Source organism: Selaginella moellendorffii, unplaced genomic scaffold (genome assembly GCF_000143415.4).
Source record: "Selaginella moellendorffii unplaced genomic scaffold, v1.0 SELMOscaffold_11, whole genome shotgun sequence".
Taxonomy (NCBI): Eukaryota; Viridiplantae; Streptophyta; class Lycopodiopsida; order Selaginellales; family Selaginellaceae; genus Selaginella; species Selaginella moellendorffii.
In genome coordinates this window covers 1,203,518-1,218,024 of record NW_003314272.1, presented here as the reverse complement: position 1 = coordinate 1,218,024, position 14,507 = coordinate 1,203,518, and the positions used below count along the sequence as shown (strand labels likewise).

The 14,507-nt window shown below is 44.2% G+C and overlaps 3 protein-coding genes across 4 annotated transcripts; 2 read left to right on the top strand and 1 right to left on the bottom strand.

Moving 5' to 3' along the window:
- Positions 1–171: 171 nt before the first annotated feature.
- On the top strand, positions 172–2,070 carry LOC9650959 (serine/threonine-protein kinase PknJ). 2 transcript variants are annotated; one of them, XM_024673597.1, is made up of 4 exons: positions 172–395; positions 454–670; positions 762–908; positions 972–2,070. In XM_024673597.1, exon 4 carries the CDS (start codon positions 1,059–1,061, stop codon positions 2,058–2,060), a length of 1,002 nt encoding a protein of 333 aa, XP_024529365.1. In that variant the 5' UTR covers positions 172–395; positions 454–670; positions 762–908; positions 972–1,058; the 3' UTR covers positions 2,061–2,070. The 2 variants fall into 2 exon arrangements, with proteins under 2 accessions (XP_024529365.1, XP_024529364.1); XM_024673596.1 differs by having other exon boundaries at positions 762–2,070.
- Positions 2,071–6,927: 4,857 nt separating this feature from the next.
- Positions 6,928–7,497, top strand: LOC9650958. The gene has a single exon (XM_024673923.1). The coding sequence runs from the start codon at positions 6,928–6,930 to the stop codon at positions 7,354–7,356; it is 429 nt and encodes a 142-aa protein (XP_024529691.1). The 3' UTR covers positions 7,357–7,497.
- Positions 7,498–8,785: 1,288 nt separating this feature from the next.
- On the bottom strand, positions 8,786–9,454 carry LOC9650957. The gene has a single exon (XM_002968698.2). It carries the CDS (start codon positions 9,408–9,410, stop codon positions 8,934–8,936), a length of 477 nt encoding a protein of 158 aa, XP_002968744.1. The 5' UTR covers positions 9,411–9,454; the 3' UTR covers positions 8,786–8,933.
- Between the last annotated feature and the right edge of the window lie 5,053 nt (positions 9,455–14,507).

Here is a 14,507-nt window from a genome sequence, read left to right as displayed (position 1 = left end):
TGCAACCGATGCCCGCGGGTATTATGTACAAATGCTAATTTTAGGATTAGGGTTCTTGAGCATTCAAAGATCTCGCCCGCCGATCGCACGATGATGTTCTAGGAGAAGCGCGAGTCGAATCGAAGCCTGCACGCCGTGCAAAGGCACTTTCTAGGATACAGATGTGCATATGGTGACGACAGTAACGATTGTGCGAGCCAACGATAGCACGGAGGTAATCAAGGTGCGAATTCCTCCAGCAGGGCTGCTGGCAAAGAAAATTTACAAGCAGTTGGAGAGGTATGGGCTTCATGGTGCCCTTGAAGTGGATGGGGTTTCTGTCATTGACGACGACACAGTGTTTGCTAAAGATCACCTCGTTTACATTCCTCAGCCGAGTGCAGCTCAAGCAGAAGGTATGAGCACATGGCATACCTTAGACACGAGAGTCTTAGTGAGTGTTCGGTTTTGCAGGTACTTTGTCTGCCTTGCCGTACTTCTCATCACCGCTACGACCTTCCAAGAAGTTGAAGGCGTCTTATTTTCAAGGGAAGACAAGATGTGTTCTTGTGACAGAGCTCGTTGGCACTCAAAGCTTTCGTGTTGCAGCTGCTCTTAGCTGGTTGTGGCTACACCTCTTCGGGGACTCACCAAATCTATCAGCTTTTATGTCGACTTTGCACGAAAGAAGGTACTACCCTTACCTTCTCGCAATTGCAAGGGCAGCTGCTGTCAGCGACCAAGGGCGTGTTGAAATATTTGGCGTCATTCCGGATGTGCAGGTGATCATCGACCGCAACGAGGTGATTCCATTGGACGTGCAGGTTACATGGTCCCATGGGAGTGTCGATGATCCAGATGGAATTGCCACGAATTCAGACAGCCTCAGCCAGCTGCTTAACTATGTTCTCAACTACAACAAAAACAGGGTGGGCAACTACAGTTGTATGGCTGCATTGATCATTCGTGTCCAATTTGTCTTTTTTTTCAAGTTTCACATCAGGAAGAATGGCGAGGATGATCTAGGAAGCTTGGAGCTGCTAGAATATGCTCCTGGCTTCCAAAGGGGAAGCGGTCAGATGACTGCAGAGGCTGGGCTATGGGAAGTGTGCTTGATCGACATGGCGCGCTTGATCAATAACGAGTTTGGGATCGAAAGAAACTGGTCTATAAAGCCGGTGCAAGACATGGACGTGCCAGAGGCTTTGTTATCTCGTATGCACAGTGCTAGCTTCCAGGAGTTACTTCCTTTCGCACCACCTGAAGGTTTCCATTCACTGGTCAAGTATTTCAGAAGTGTGGCACCTGACTGCTACGGCCCAGTCGAGTTCGTCTATGAAAGCAAAACCGGCAGCGTTCAAGTTTCGAGCGTGCTGGCTTCAGGGCCCAGGTCTTGCGTCTTTGCAACAGCAGGATTGGCCAGCGTTGTCAAGGTGTCTTCTGAAAACTACATCGATCTTGATATCCGGGCGCACTTCTTGGGTCACTCATCTGATTGCAGATACTTACGGAAGATGATCGGACATGGTCGAGTGAATGGAGCAGGCCGGGGTCTCAGATTTGTGGAGCTGGAGGGAGTGGGTGTCCCCTTCAGCAAGAAGCACGTCTCAACTGCGAAACAGATTGCCAAGTGCTGGAGAGAAGCGTCGGAGGCGGTGAGAGCTCTGCATCATCGCAAAGTTTTCCACAGGGATATCAAACCGAGCAATTTCATCGTCATGGAACACGGAACTGGAGACCAGAGGCTCGTTTTGAACGACTTCGACTGTGCTGCTCACTGGGACGATAGCATGAGAGAGGAGGTTGGAACTGTTATGTTCCGCTCTCCTGTGCTTGATGAAGGTGGGGAGTACTGCTGTCGAGATGACTGGCTTTCCCTTGGGCTCAGCTTTGCTTACCTGTTGGGGATTTTTCCAGAGAGACTTTGCTGGAACAGGCAGCGGAAGCTTCAAATTTTACAGGAACTTGCAGTTCATGCATTGGCGCCTGCAGATATGAAGACCACGATCCTTCTTGCTCTTGGTGAAGAACATGTTTGCTGTTGTAGAGTAGTTTCGACTCATATATGTAAAAATATTTAAATTAAATAGCTTAATGTTTCATCACACTTATTTAAGTTAAAATATCAACTTTAATTCATATTAATTAAATTAATTCTAAACTAAATGTTTTTAATTAATTAAATTGAAGTGTTTTGTTTTTTGAATTACAATATGCGTTGCATAACCCTTTGCTTAATCTGAATGGATAATTGTGCATAAATCTAGATTCTTGCTCTTTCAGGTTCCTTTATGGCTCAATCACTCTCCACTCTGATACTTCAATTGCTCTATTGCTCATGCTATGTCACTTCATTAATCTTTTGGGCTTGCCTTGCAAATCTTGGTTTTGGGGAGCATGAGGGTTGAAGGCCTGTGACATAGTGCCCCTTAAACACCACCAACAACACCCATAAGATGATCTAACATACATGTCTGTCTTAATCACCTTGAGTGCCTTGAGTCCCTTATCTTCAGCAGCTTGAGTGCCTTCCAACTTTGAGTGTCTTGAGCTCCTTGAGCACCTTCCTAAGTTATATGATCTGTGATTTATTTCAATAAAGCAATTCTAGTCAAAGTAGTTGCACAATTGACATAATGGTAGAAAGTGACATTGAATTAGTTGGTAGCATGTAGTGGCATAAAGGTGCTAAACAAGTACCAGGAAGAGATAGACAAGATATGAGAGAAGAATCTTTTTAAATTAGTGGATGTTTGCAAATTACTCCCAATGTGCAATGTTAGATTAGCTCTATCTTCTTTTCCAGCTGCAAACATGCTAACACAGGAACTCCGCCTTATGAGAAATCCTATACATCTTGAAGTTACTGAAAGAAAGCCTTTTGCAGAGAGAGACCCTACCAGATCTTTTTAACTATATTTCTTTTATGATTAAATAAATTAGAACTGGAATTAAATTAGCTATGATTAGTTAGCTATATTATAATATAGTTAGCTTAATGTATTAATATAGTTTACAATTATTATTGTTACAATAGTTATAATTAACTATACCCTATTTATTAGTGATATTGCAGGGTACTTGCAAACTATAAAGTAGTCTCTGAGAAAAATATTTAAAATAGATGTATAGTTAATTAATGAATACGTGCTAATTTATATTAATATAATAATTGTACAGTATGCTTTATTATATATTTAGAATTTAACTAATTTGAATACATTTAAGTAAACTAGTATTTTAACATCTAGTGAATGATATTACTATATAAAAATGTATGTACATTATTTTCTAACTATATTATAAATTGAAAGTTTCAATGTATCTATAATTTAGTTTAATCTCCTTTCCTTGATATTGGTTCCTTGCTAGATTTATTTGATATGAAATCAAGAACCACAAATAATTCTTTGCAGCGTTTCTGTAGAACTGTTCTTCCACAACTGCAGTCAACACTGCCTCCAAGCCATATCAAGCACTTGGAAGCTGCTCCTAGAAGTAGCATGAAATGCTTGCCAAGATCCAAGGAGCTTATTTCTATTGAAGGACACTCAAAGGTGCCTTATTCCCCCAATAAAACATGTGTATGAAATGATGAACACTAACCATAGCAACACATAAAGAAGCACTGAGCGTATGTGTACATCTGAACCAGGTCCGCTCCTGGAGACATCCCCATCGTCCCTTTCATTTGGCACATGCTCTTGAACCTGCTGCTTCAACCTAGATAGTCTATCCAGTTGCTCACAATCAAGTTCTCTCCACTCCACAGCAGCGAAACAAGTTCCATCTAGTCAAGCTCTTTCAAAAGTGGTGGTGCCTCCCAAGGATCTATATATAATTGCTGTAGAACACACTTGAAACCAGCAGAAGAAAACTCTATCACAAAAAGAAGAATACAAAGAAAGAAAAATAGGAAAAGGAAAAAAGGATCATTTACCAGATGTATGGGTTATAAACTTCCAAAGACTCCTTTAATGAAATTTCAAAAGTCGACTCTGCTAAGTTCATATGAGAAATTTACATCCTTTCTCCTCTTCTTGGCACTTCTTATGCAGTAGTTGGCATTCCAGATTCATAAACTCCACCTATAAAAATATGAGTTGAGATCTAAGTTTAAAACTTAAAACATACCAGTCAAGCCATATTTTAACAACCAATCCAACATACCATTTAATCCAACACCCCCTATCTCATGATAACATCTTGTGAATCTCCACTTACACACTAGAAAGATTAAGATAGCTCTCATGACAATACGAGCTTCCAAATAAATAAAATAAAATTGCTATACTCCTCTTTTCTCTGTAAAACAATGAGTCATTCTTGCACAATCACAAAGAGGAAGAGAGCAAACTTCACCTCCTTCAGCAGGATTATAATTGAAAATTAATTTTATATTGGTCATAGAGCATACTCCAATGATGTATTGGCCATTGACAGCAGCCACCCTAGCAAACCCATCTAACTGATTCTACTTTGCCTTGCAATTTGGCCTAGTGACAGATCTGACTTGTGCCTGGCATCCACCACTAGCCAGCAGCATCACCCTGTAACCTTAACTACACTCAAGAATCTGGATAAGTACACATTGCTTTCTCACGTGTTCTCATCTTGCTCTTGGCTACCATAAGTTTGTCTGTCCACCTGTGGGAAGAAGTGACTAAGGAGAAGAAAAAAATCAATGATTTGGATGATGGCACCTCCAATCATCCAAGGGAATTACATTAGAAAGGCCTTGATGAAACTTCTTATATTTTTCCTGCATCTGGAACAGTTTCTAAGCAAAACATAATCTCCCCACGTCCTTTCCAGAGTCAGAGTAGCCAAACATCATTGATGTGATTACAATACCAGTCAACCTAAAAGAGGCAATCCATGGCTGCTGGAGCTACTTCTAAATCCGCGAGCTTCTCAAATAGTGGCCCGGCAACAATCAGAAGAATGTCGCTCACCGCTGCATCCCTTTGGGACACATTGAGCTTCCGGAGATACGTTGACATGAACCAGAACCTCCATCGCGAGCGTCCTCCTTCCTCAAAGCCTATCAATCCCCTCGAAAGCGTCATCATCAAAATCGTCGAGGTCCTCCAATGAAGTATGGGGACCAACAGTGGATAGTTCTGCTTTCCCCCCGCACACAGCACCTTTCACATTCACAACCACGAGAGGCGGCCTTACCCCGCACACCTCCTTCCTGTCAAGGCGATCTCTCATCACATTTTCGAGAGCAAAAGCTAACAAAATCGATACCTCTTATTCAAATGCGCGCCAGCGCCGATGGATTTCCTAGCCAGTCGCGCCTTGGCAGCGCCTAGGCTCCGTGCTCGCTGCTCCTCGCTGAGGACGCATCCCTGCATTTCAAAACCCTAGAGCGGGAAAAATCCATAAACCCTAAAAGCAGAAAGAGGGCTTCTGGCAAAGTAAGTGCTTGGAATCATGGCTTCTTCTTCCAATTGCTTGCAGCAACGGATCCTTGAAAGGTATTAGATACGTGAAAATTGCATTCTCTATTGGAAAATCATGAGTTTGATTGAAACAGTGGTCTTTGATGTACTCTACTTTCTAATCTATGAAATTTTTCCAAGTGATATAGATACTAGTCTTGCAAGTGGAGTGGAGTCTTGAGCGATGTCGGCCTTTAATCACATAATTCTCCACCTTGAGGTGGAAGGAATCGATACAAATTTCAACAGGGAAAGACAGAGACATCGATTCCGGTCAATCCAGGGACCAGATGAAAGCCCCAATTGCATACTGGCGCTTGGCTTCCAGGCCTCCCATGCTCCGCGCGGGCAGCCCATACTCCTCGAGCAGCCGATCCAGCAGCCACTCGGGCATCTGCTCGTACTCTGCCTTGGTGTACCTCGGGTAGTGAAGCGGCATCCGGAACTCGTATGGCACCGATGGATTGTGGAGCGAGATCGCCGAGTAGGGGCACCGCTCCTTCGTCGCCCTGTTCAACTCCCGATCCTTGTGCAAATTTGCCGGGTGAGACGATGGCGATGGCGATGGCGATCCATTGAGAGAAGCAGAGCTAGTAGGAGAGCTCCCGCCGCATCGAACGATCTGCCTCAGCCTCGCGGAGAAGGACGGTCGCCGGAGATGGAAGCCCTCGGGCGGCGATCCTCCTCCTCCAGCGCTCTCGGAGCCCAGCAGCATCACCATACCTGGATCTGACAGTGCGCGGGGCAGTGGGGTTTAAATCGGAAAGATGCTATAGAATATTCTCTGCTAGATCCAGGACCATATCACTGCGCGGGCATAAAAGCATGGGAGTTACGCGCGAATGCAGGGAGAATCATTGCCTCCTGTGTCCCCAATTTAGGAAGCCACTATTCTTCTACTAGACTACTACCTCACGCATTTCTAAAATTCTTGGAAAATTTCGTCGTGGATGATGATAGCTTCTCGGCTATCATTCACGCAATCCAGAAACAATGATATAATCTCTGCGCGGAAAGGACCAAGTCATGCTTTTTGTCGCGAGAGAGAGATCCCGGCCGGGCTTGGATCACATGAGCTCAAATGATAGCCAATCGCGGCCGCGCCTGGCGCTGGTTGAGGCTCCAAAATTCCCAACCATGAGAGGGGAAATTCGATCCGTCTATCGATTGAATATAAGATCGTCGCGAGTCCCTCCAAAGCCATCGCGTGGTTTTGGCTCGATCGATCGTGAAAGATCAACTCGCAACCAACCAATCCCGGCTCTCACATGAAACACCACCGCTTGCAAAATCCATGCCCGGGAATACCCAAGTGTTCGTCCGGGAGTGGCCGCCATTCCCTCACGAGCGCCATACAAGCCCAAGACTTGTATAAAATCTTTTGGCCCTCTCTCCGGCCCGGCTCGCCCCATTTGCATTCGCAGGGATCGTCGCTTCTCATTCCCAGATTTGATTCTCCTCTCTCCCCGCGCGAGAATCATATAACTGCCATCTCGCCCAAATGCCTATCAACCCCGAGGATCATCACCATCATCATCGCGCTTCTCCCCGCCTCCCGACTCTCCGCCAAGTGCTGGGCTGGATCGACAAGAAGCCCAAGGAGCAGGAGTCCGAGCTCGCCACCACCGATAGATTGTTCCATCTTTTCGAGGAGGAGGAGCGAGGGAAAGAGATGGCGTCGTCGGCAGCGGCTTTCACCACCATTCTTCCAGCGGCGAAGTGTCCGTACTCGGCTGTGGCCAAGAACCCCGCGGTGCCGTACGTGTTCCAGATGCCACTCCACTACCCGAGGTACACCAAGGCCGAGTACGAGGCCATGCCCGAGTGGCAGCTCGACCGCTTGTTCGAGGAGTATGGTCTCTCGGCGCTCATCACCGGAGCTCTCCGTGACAAGCGGGACTACGCGATTGGCGCGTTTCTCTGGAAGTGAGATCGAGTTCTTCCAAGGTTTTAGGAGAGAGATCTTTTAGAGCTGCGAGAAGTCCCAAGACTGTGGTAATGAGCTATGGTTTGTGTGTGTAGCTCTTGTATAGAGTGTATGTCAATCTAGAAATGGAACACCCGTGTCCATTATAACAAATCCTCGTTGGTTTCGTTTTTCGAGAGGTCAAATCACATACGGTGAAGCCTTGGTAAGATCCAACTCAAGAACTCGATTTGCAGCTTGCTTGTTCGCTTCCAGGCCGTGATCAGTCGCCACGGCGGCTATAAAGCTTGGGAGAAGCGAGACGAAAGGCGTGGTCCGGCTTGAATCCTTAAGTTTGCAAGGCGTGGAGCTTCACCCGGCGTCCAGGGACGAAGCACACGCGAATGTCACACTCTTCTTTTCCGGCATTCTCTCCAGCAATATCCATGCCGGTTGGAGATCGCCTCTCGAAACAGGAGAGCGTTCCACGACACTCTATCTCGCGACGGCATTCGATCAAACACGGCGTTTGCTTGGAGCGAGGAAAACCACAGCGGCCGTAAGAGTGAAGCAACAAAGGTGTCCTGCTTATGGCGGCATTCCCTCTTTCTGGCCGTAACCATCTTAGCATCGTGTTCCATAGGCACTGCATTTCTGTCCAATATTTCTCTTGCTTCGTCGAGCAATCCATCTTGGGCATCAGAAGACATCACTGAAACCCATGAACAATCGCTCCACTCGGGCATGCGACGATCAAACAACTATTTCACATCTTCCACGCTGCCGCTCGAGCCGTAAGCCACAAGCCGCAAGAAGAAAGTCCCGACGTGGAAGTGCGTGGAAGAAGCTTATCGCCTGCTCGAACCTCCCATTGCCAGCAAACGCCACAAGCATCGCATTTGCCAGCGTTAGAACCACACCAGGCACGGAATCAAAGAGCTCCTTTGCCTCGCGTAGAAGACCCATACTTCTTGAGCATAGCATAGACGTGTAAACACCTTTTGCTTGATTGGAGCTCGGCATAGCCTGCCAAGAGTGTGTTCCATGAAACCGCGTCACGCCATGGCATTGCATGGAACACACGGCATGTTTCCAAGCAGCGCAACGAAGCTAGAAAAGAGTTCCAAGAGATTATGTCTGATGTTACCTCGCAGCTATGGAATTTCCGGCTTGGGCATCGTCCATGAAACGGTATCTTGTTCGAATCAAAGCAATGTTTTGCGCTATGAATTTGACCGGCCGCGGGATACCCTGCAAACATGGTATTCCACGTTACCAAATTTGCCACGGTATTTCACTCGCCAAGAAAATGCTCTACATGCGTTCCACGAAATCTCCGGCATGGCGTCGAAGAAACTTTTCGCATCCTCAAGCCGACCATGGTTTGCATACGTGGTGATGGCGTCATGCGTCGCTCACGCTTCCGGCCCTTAATTCATCAAAGAACACCATCTACAGCAAGGTCGAGACGGATCCTTTTATTCATCTCTCAGGAATTTACACTGGCCGAAAATCGACCTAAACCTTTGAAACCTTCTTTCACTCAAACAAACAAAAAGAATCCACTCGCAAGGAAAGAACACATCAGGGATACTTTCCCTCTAGTTGCTGCTCTGATCGCGCCAGAGAAAGGCGCCCACGGCGTACTCGCGCTTCTCCTCGAGAGTGCCCATGGCCGACGCGGGCAGCCCATACTCCTCGAGCAGCCGATCGATCTGCCACTCGGGCATGGTGGCGTACTGCTGCTTGCTAAAGCGCGGGTAGTGGAGCGGCATCTGGAACTCGTAGGGCACGCCCGGATTCTTCACCACGGACGAGTAGGGGCAGCGGCCAAGATGCTGCCCATCGCTGATGGTGGCGAAATCCTCCACGGACCACTGCCGCCGCATCATCGCGGGCTTCTCGCCGAGATCGATCTCCTCCGCGTAGCCATCGCGATCGACCTGGGCCTTCTTGTCGGGGTCGTAGACGAGATCTACGATCTGGCGCACCACAGGGAGATTGGAGAGGCTGAAGTTCCGGACGGGCGGAGCACCATCGCGGATTGGAGACGAATCAAACGCTGAAGACGCTGGCATTGCTTTGCTTTACTTTTCTTTTTCCCTATGATCAACGGAGGAGAGAAGGGCAGTACTTATAGAACCCTGGACTCGCTGACGTGGCCGCGCCTGGGCCGTAGGAAATTTAGGGCACCGCGTTCTTCCCACTGCGGTTTCCCAAAAAAGGGAACCGCTTTTGCTTCCAAACTCGGTGACCTGGCCGCCGGAAGTTTAGGGCACCGCGTAAATGCCGCGAGGAATGCGCATATGCTCTAGGAGGAGATTCCGACAACTAACGTAATATTCTTAGTGTTCATGCAATATTGTTTAGGAGTTTAGAGAGGAAATGAAAGACTCTCTGGTTTGATGACCACATAAAGTCCAGCTTTTTGTGTGCAAGAGTTTTATGAAGACCAGTACTATGCCAATTTCAGGGGTGAGGTGATTGAAATCAAGTATTTGAGTAAAAATATCAACCTCCTCAAGCTTGTTGACAAAAGCTTCACTAAAAATCTTTGAGCAAGGAGATCTATCACTCTATGCTTATAGTAAGAAATTCTGGGAGTTATGCCTTGATTTACTACAGTCTTGATTTTCAAGATCTGTTGTTCCTAAAAATTATTCAGAAGAATGTCAAGAAGCAAATGATGCAATTTCTAAGCTAAAATATTTTTGTTAAGTGAATTGTCACCTATAATAATTTGTGCTTGGTTTACTTGAATATTCTTAAGATTTTCCCTGACTCAAAAGCTCCTAGATGGTCCAAGTTATGCTCCTCGTGGACAATGCTCTGTGAGGCCTATGTTTCCAAGTTATGAGATGCTTTCAAGGTACGTAGCAATAAGGATGCATGAGACAGCCAGTATAAGGAAGAGACCATGGAACTGGTCTGAATCAAGGCTGCTCAAGAGAAGGAATGTGAGTTCATGTTGTCACGGAGGGTCTTCCCAGATATCACCAAAGGCTCTTCACTCGGTTTTTCTTTTAAGTTCAAAGTTCACGCTGGGGACATGCCACAACTGGAAATGCAGTGACTTTTTTTCTATTCTTCCTTGCAAGCATACAAAAGGTAGAACAAGTAGAAGAGTTAATCCATTTATTTGGCAATTGAAGAAATCAAGTTCGTCAACATCAACTTTAGTTATTCTAGTGCTCTCTTTCAAAGTAATCTTCACGCTGTAGGTTTAAGTGGATCTAGCATAAGCTCAGTCATTGAAATGCTGACCTTGTCACTGGAAATTGACACATCTAGCCACAATATCAGGAAGTACAAACTTATGATGGCTAAGGAAGCACATAAACCTGGAATGGTTTCTCTTCTCTATAGTAGTGATGAACTTATGATCCCAGTAACTATAATTATCTGTATTGTATGTGTGACTTATAAAATTATAGTATGTTGTTGGAAAACTGTAATAAGACAATTGAATCAAATGAAAACCACACTCAATAAATTGTGATTCAATAAAGCTAGACAATGAACTGGATTCTTTACCTTATTGAAAGTTAGACATGTGTGATTACCTGTTAACCAGGAGACATATGCTGCATAGTCAAAATACTTTGACACAAAGAGCTTAGTTAACTCTTCACACTATCTTAGCTTGTGTAACTTGCTGCCATGGAGAACAAAGAAATAAAAAATGCAAGGGCACATTCTGCTTATTATATATGGAGTCAAGGATTCCAATTCATTCATTGCCACTGGTAAAAAAACAAATGATCAAGTACTTTGGTTTCGAGGAAATATCAAGAAAATCAGCTCTAAAGTGAAGTCAAGATGGGAAGGACTATTCCTCATTCAAGAATTCAAAGCTTTGGGAATGCTAACAATCTTAACACTTGATGGTGAACATTTTTACGCCGTCAACTTCAATAAACTCAAAAAATATCAATCATATGACTCAAATGTCATCAACAACAACCTTGAAAGAAGTGAAGGTTTTAACTTCAAAGTTCAAGAATAAAACATCAAAAAGAGCTATAAGCATGAAAAGAGATAAAGACTATGAAGACTCAACCTCAAGAATTCAACACGCTCAAAGTTTACAAAATTCAAGCTCAAGAATTCAAAATGAAGAAAAACAATGACTTCAAAAATTTTGACAAAAAATGAGACTTGGAGATCAACAAATCTCTCAAGACTCATCAACAAACTTGCCAAAGACCAACACAAAGCAAGATTCTCCAACCAATATAGAAAAAATTGAAGAAAGTTATAATAGAGACTTACTCTAGGGCAAAACTGTACCTCCAAGGATTGAGATCAAGATCTACAGCACCAAGATCAAGCATTAGGGAAGCAATGCAGCACAGCAATGTGCCCTCTCATAAAGGAGTTCATCTTTGAATTGAATACCCATGTGATGTAGCTTGTGGTGAAGATATATTTGTGTTCTTGGGCACACACCATTTTTTCTTGAAAAGCTGGAAGCATCTTCTTGGCAATGTAGATCTTGTACTCTTTCTCCATGATGCAAGAGAATTCGTAGAGGCCGACTTCACATAGCCATTTGTGATGCCCTTGTCCTCTTCCATGTTGGATTGTAGGCAAAGAGAAGATTTATGCTCTTTGGACTCACCACTATTAGGCACAAAGCAAGTTTCATCCATGTCACACACAAAAGGAATGCCACCAAGATGCATCAAGATTATTGAGAATTATAACTCTGGAAGCTCACTTCAAATGAGCAAATGAGCAATGTCATTGACAAGGCCAAGCCAAGGCTCAAGTTCCTCATCTCAACTCTCGAGATGCACAAGTCAAGTAGCTCCACCAGCAAAGCCATCGCAACTCTTTATAACTTATAACACAAAATTGAAGTGGATATCACAAGCTACTTCCATAAAAAGCTCATCAAGGAAATACATTTGGCTACAAAAATGATCCACAATGGCCAGAAATGTGAAATTCTCGCACTCTCCTATGTCACTACATTTGTGCCACCTCTTGATATAGCATTTCCACTCAATGTGAAAGTACCTCCAACAACACCACAAGCAAAAAGAAAGTGAGAATGTGCATCAAAGAGAAGGAAGGATCTACTCTACAAATCTAACAAAGAAGACGGAGAGGAAGAAGAAGAAAAGGATGAGAAGGGGCTTTTGCCATTGATAGCGACTCCACCAGCAAAAAGGACCAAGATAACAATAATCTCACCTCCAAAGAACAAGATGAAATCAACCACAAGCCAAATTAAAAGAATCCTCTCTAAAGAAGAACTGGAATACACTCAAAAATAGAGTCAAGAACAAAGCAAGAAATCAATCTTGACTCTATAACTACCCCAACCAATGGTGTAGCAATTCACACTAAGAAAGAAGGGCCAGCAACCTCACTCATAGAAATGCTAGTTAATGACAACACCATGCCACAGCATCACAAGCACCACAGTAGGGAGCATCCAAACCAGGAATGACATAGAGAGCCAGAGCAAGAGCGATGACATGAACCAAAGCTACCACACTAGCTGCTAACTCGGCATTCCTCCAGTTTGTTGATGAAGTCTAATGCCTCCAGTCACAGATGCTAATCCTGGTAGACTTTGCATGGTAGTTCCACAACAAACAGATGAGCATCTTTCTACGTGACAGGGTGCAAGCTATGATTAACACCATTGTCTTCCAACCCTTGGATGCAAAGCTCAACAAGATCTAAAGTGACATCCAACAGCTCAAAAGGAGTATTTGAGGTCTTTCTAGATGCAGAGACATAGCACATCAACGACTAGCTTGCTAAAGAAAACATAGAGTTTCATGAGTAAAATCTGCACTCTCAAGGCAAAGCAACCTACAATAATGGAAGACAACAATGAGAGTGAGCATGACAAGGAGAATGATGGCCACACTTTTGAGTTATGCTGAGATGCAACCTCCAAACTCTAAAGAAGCTTTTAAGAGGAGGGAAAACTAATATGCATGCACACTGTGCAAAGGGATTCAAATCATGCTTGATCAAAATTAATATTTTCATTATGTGATTATTATGCTGTTGTATTGTATGATTTTTATATGAATAAAACTTAACTTAAGTTTTTTGAGTTTAAAAATAAAAAGAAATGAATAAAAATCTGTCTATATTATGGAGTTTTACAAGTGACCTAAGCTAACAGCTCCAAAGATTCAAAGTGCTCAATTACACCAAATCCGACTAGATATGACTAGTGTGGAGTTTGTTGTGGACTGGCGAGGAAGAAAATGAAAGGTGGCCTGAATCTGATTGATTAGAGGGAGTAGATTAAAGGATTTAAGTTTTCTATTTTCTCCTGTGATAATCTGCAATAATTATTAATAAATACAAAATATTTATGGATTATAAGTGTATAAATATTAATTTGATATATAAAATGTAAAATGAAAATCCATCTGTTAAGTGGACTTTAGAAAAATGGCATCAACTGCAAAAACAACCAACCATATTCACCTTTTAAACTTTATTTCTATGCCATCCAATTCCACTTCCTACCCTACTCTGGACTGATAATAAAGCCACAAGATCGATCTCCACTGTGGAGAATGTAGTCCTTTGCTCGCCGAAAATAAACCCTTGACATCTCCACTCATAACCCACTTGCTGCAACCGCAACCAGATGTGACCTAGCGAGAAGACGCCACCCTGGACCAACTAGTTTTCTTAGCTAGAATATTCTATCAGGGAATGATTGTTTCGCAGATTGATGAGATATTCATCCTTAGAATGCAGTCGCAGATTTGCTTTCCGCTACTGGCTTGAACTTGAGCTGCACTTAGGCAGATCAAGTCAAACGCTGGTAATGCCTGCTCCCCTGCATTTTGTGGATACGCCTGACAACCTTTGTGGACGATAAGAGTAAACCACATGGGAATCTGCATCAATCCGATTACACTGCAGCAGATGCAGTCGCAATCCCATCGCCCGCTCGACGAATCCATTAATCACAAGCTGTGAATCATTGGCAGGAAAGCTCCGTCCATGGAACCGGACAACAACAAGATGTGTAACCTGGGCATTTTCTTGATGAAGCAAGGTCGCGTCGACGAGGCCAAACTGCACTCAAGAGCATAACGCCCGCATCCTCAGATAGCCGCTGGGGCGCCGACTCGCACCTTAAGTCATACACAGGAGCAAGGACAGCAACAGCAGTCGGACCATTTACG

Excerpts from the sequence above, each read along its gene's own strand:
- LOC9650959 (XM_024673596.1), top strand. The coding sequence starts at position 927 with ATGGCTGCATTGATCATTCGTGTCCAATTTGTCTTTTTTTTCAAGTTT.
- LOC9650958 (XM_024673923.1), top strand. The coding sequence starts at position 6,928 with ATGCCTATCAACCCCGAGGATCATCACCATCATCATCGCGCTTCTCCC.
- LOC9650957 (XM_002968698.2), bottom strand. The coding sequence starts at position 9,410 with ATGCCAGCGTCTTCAGCGTTTGATTCGTCTCCAATCCGCGATGGTGCT.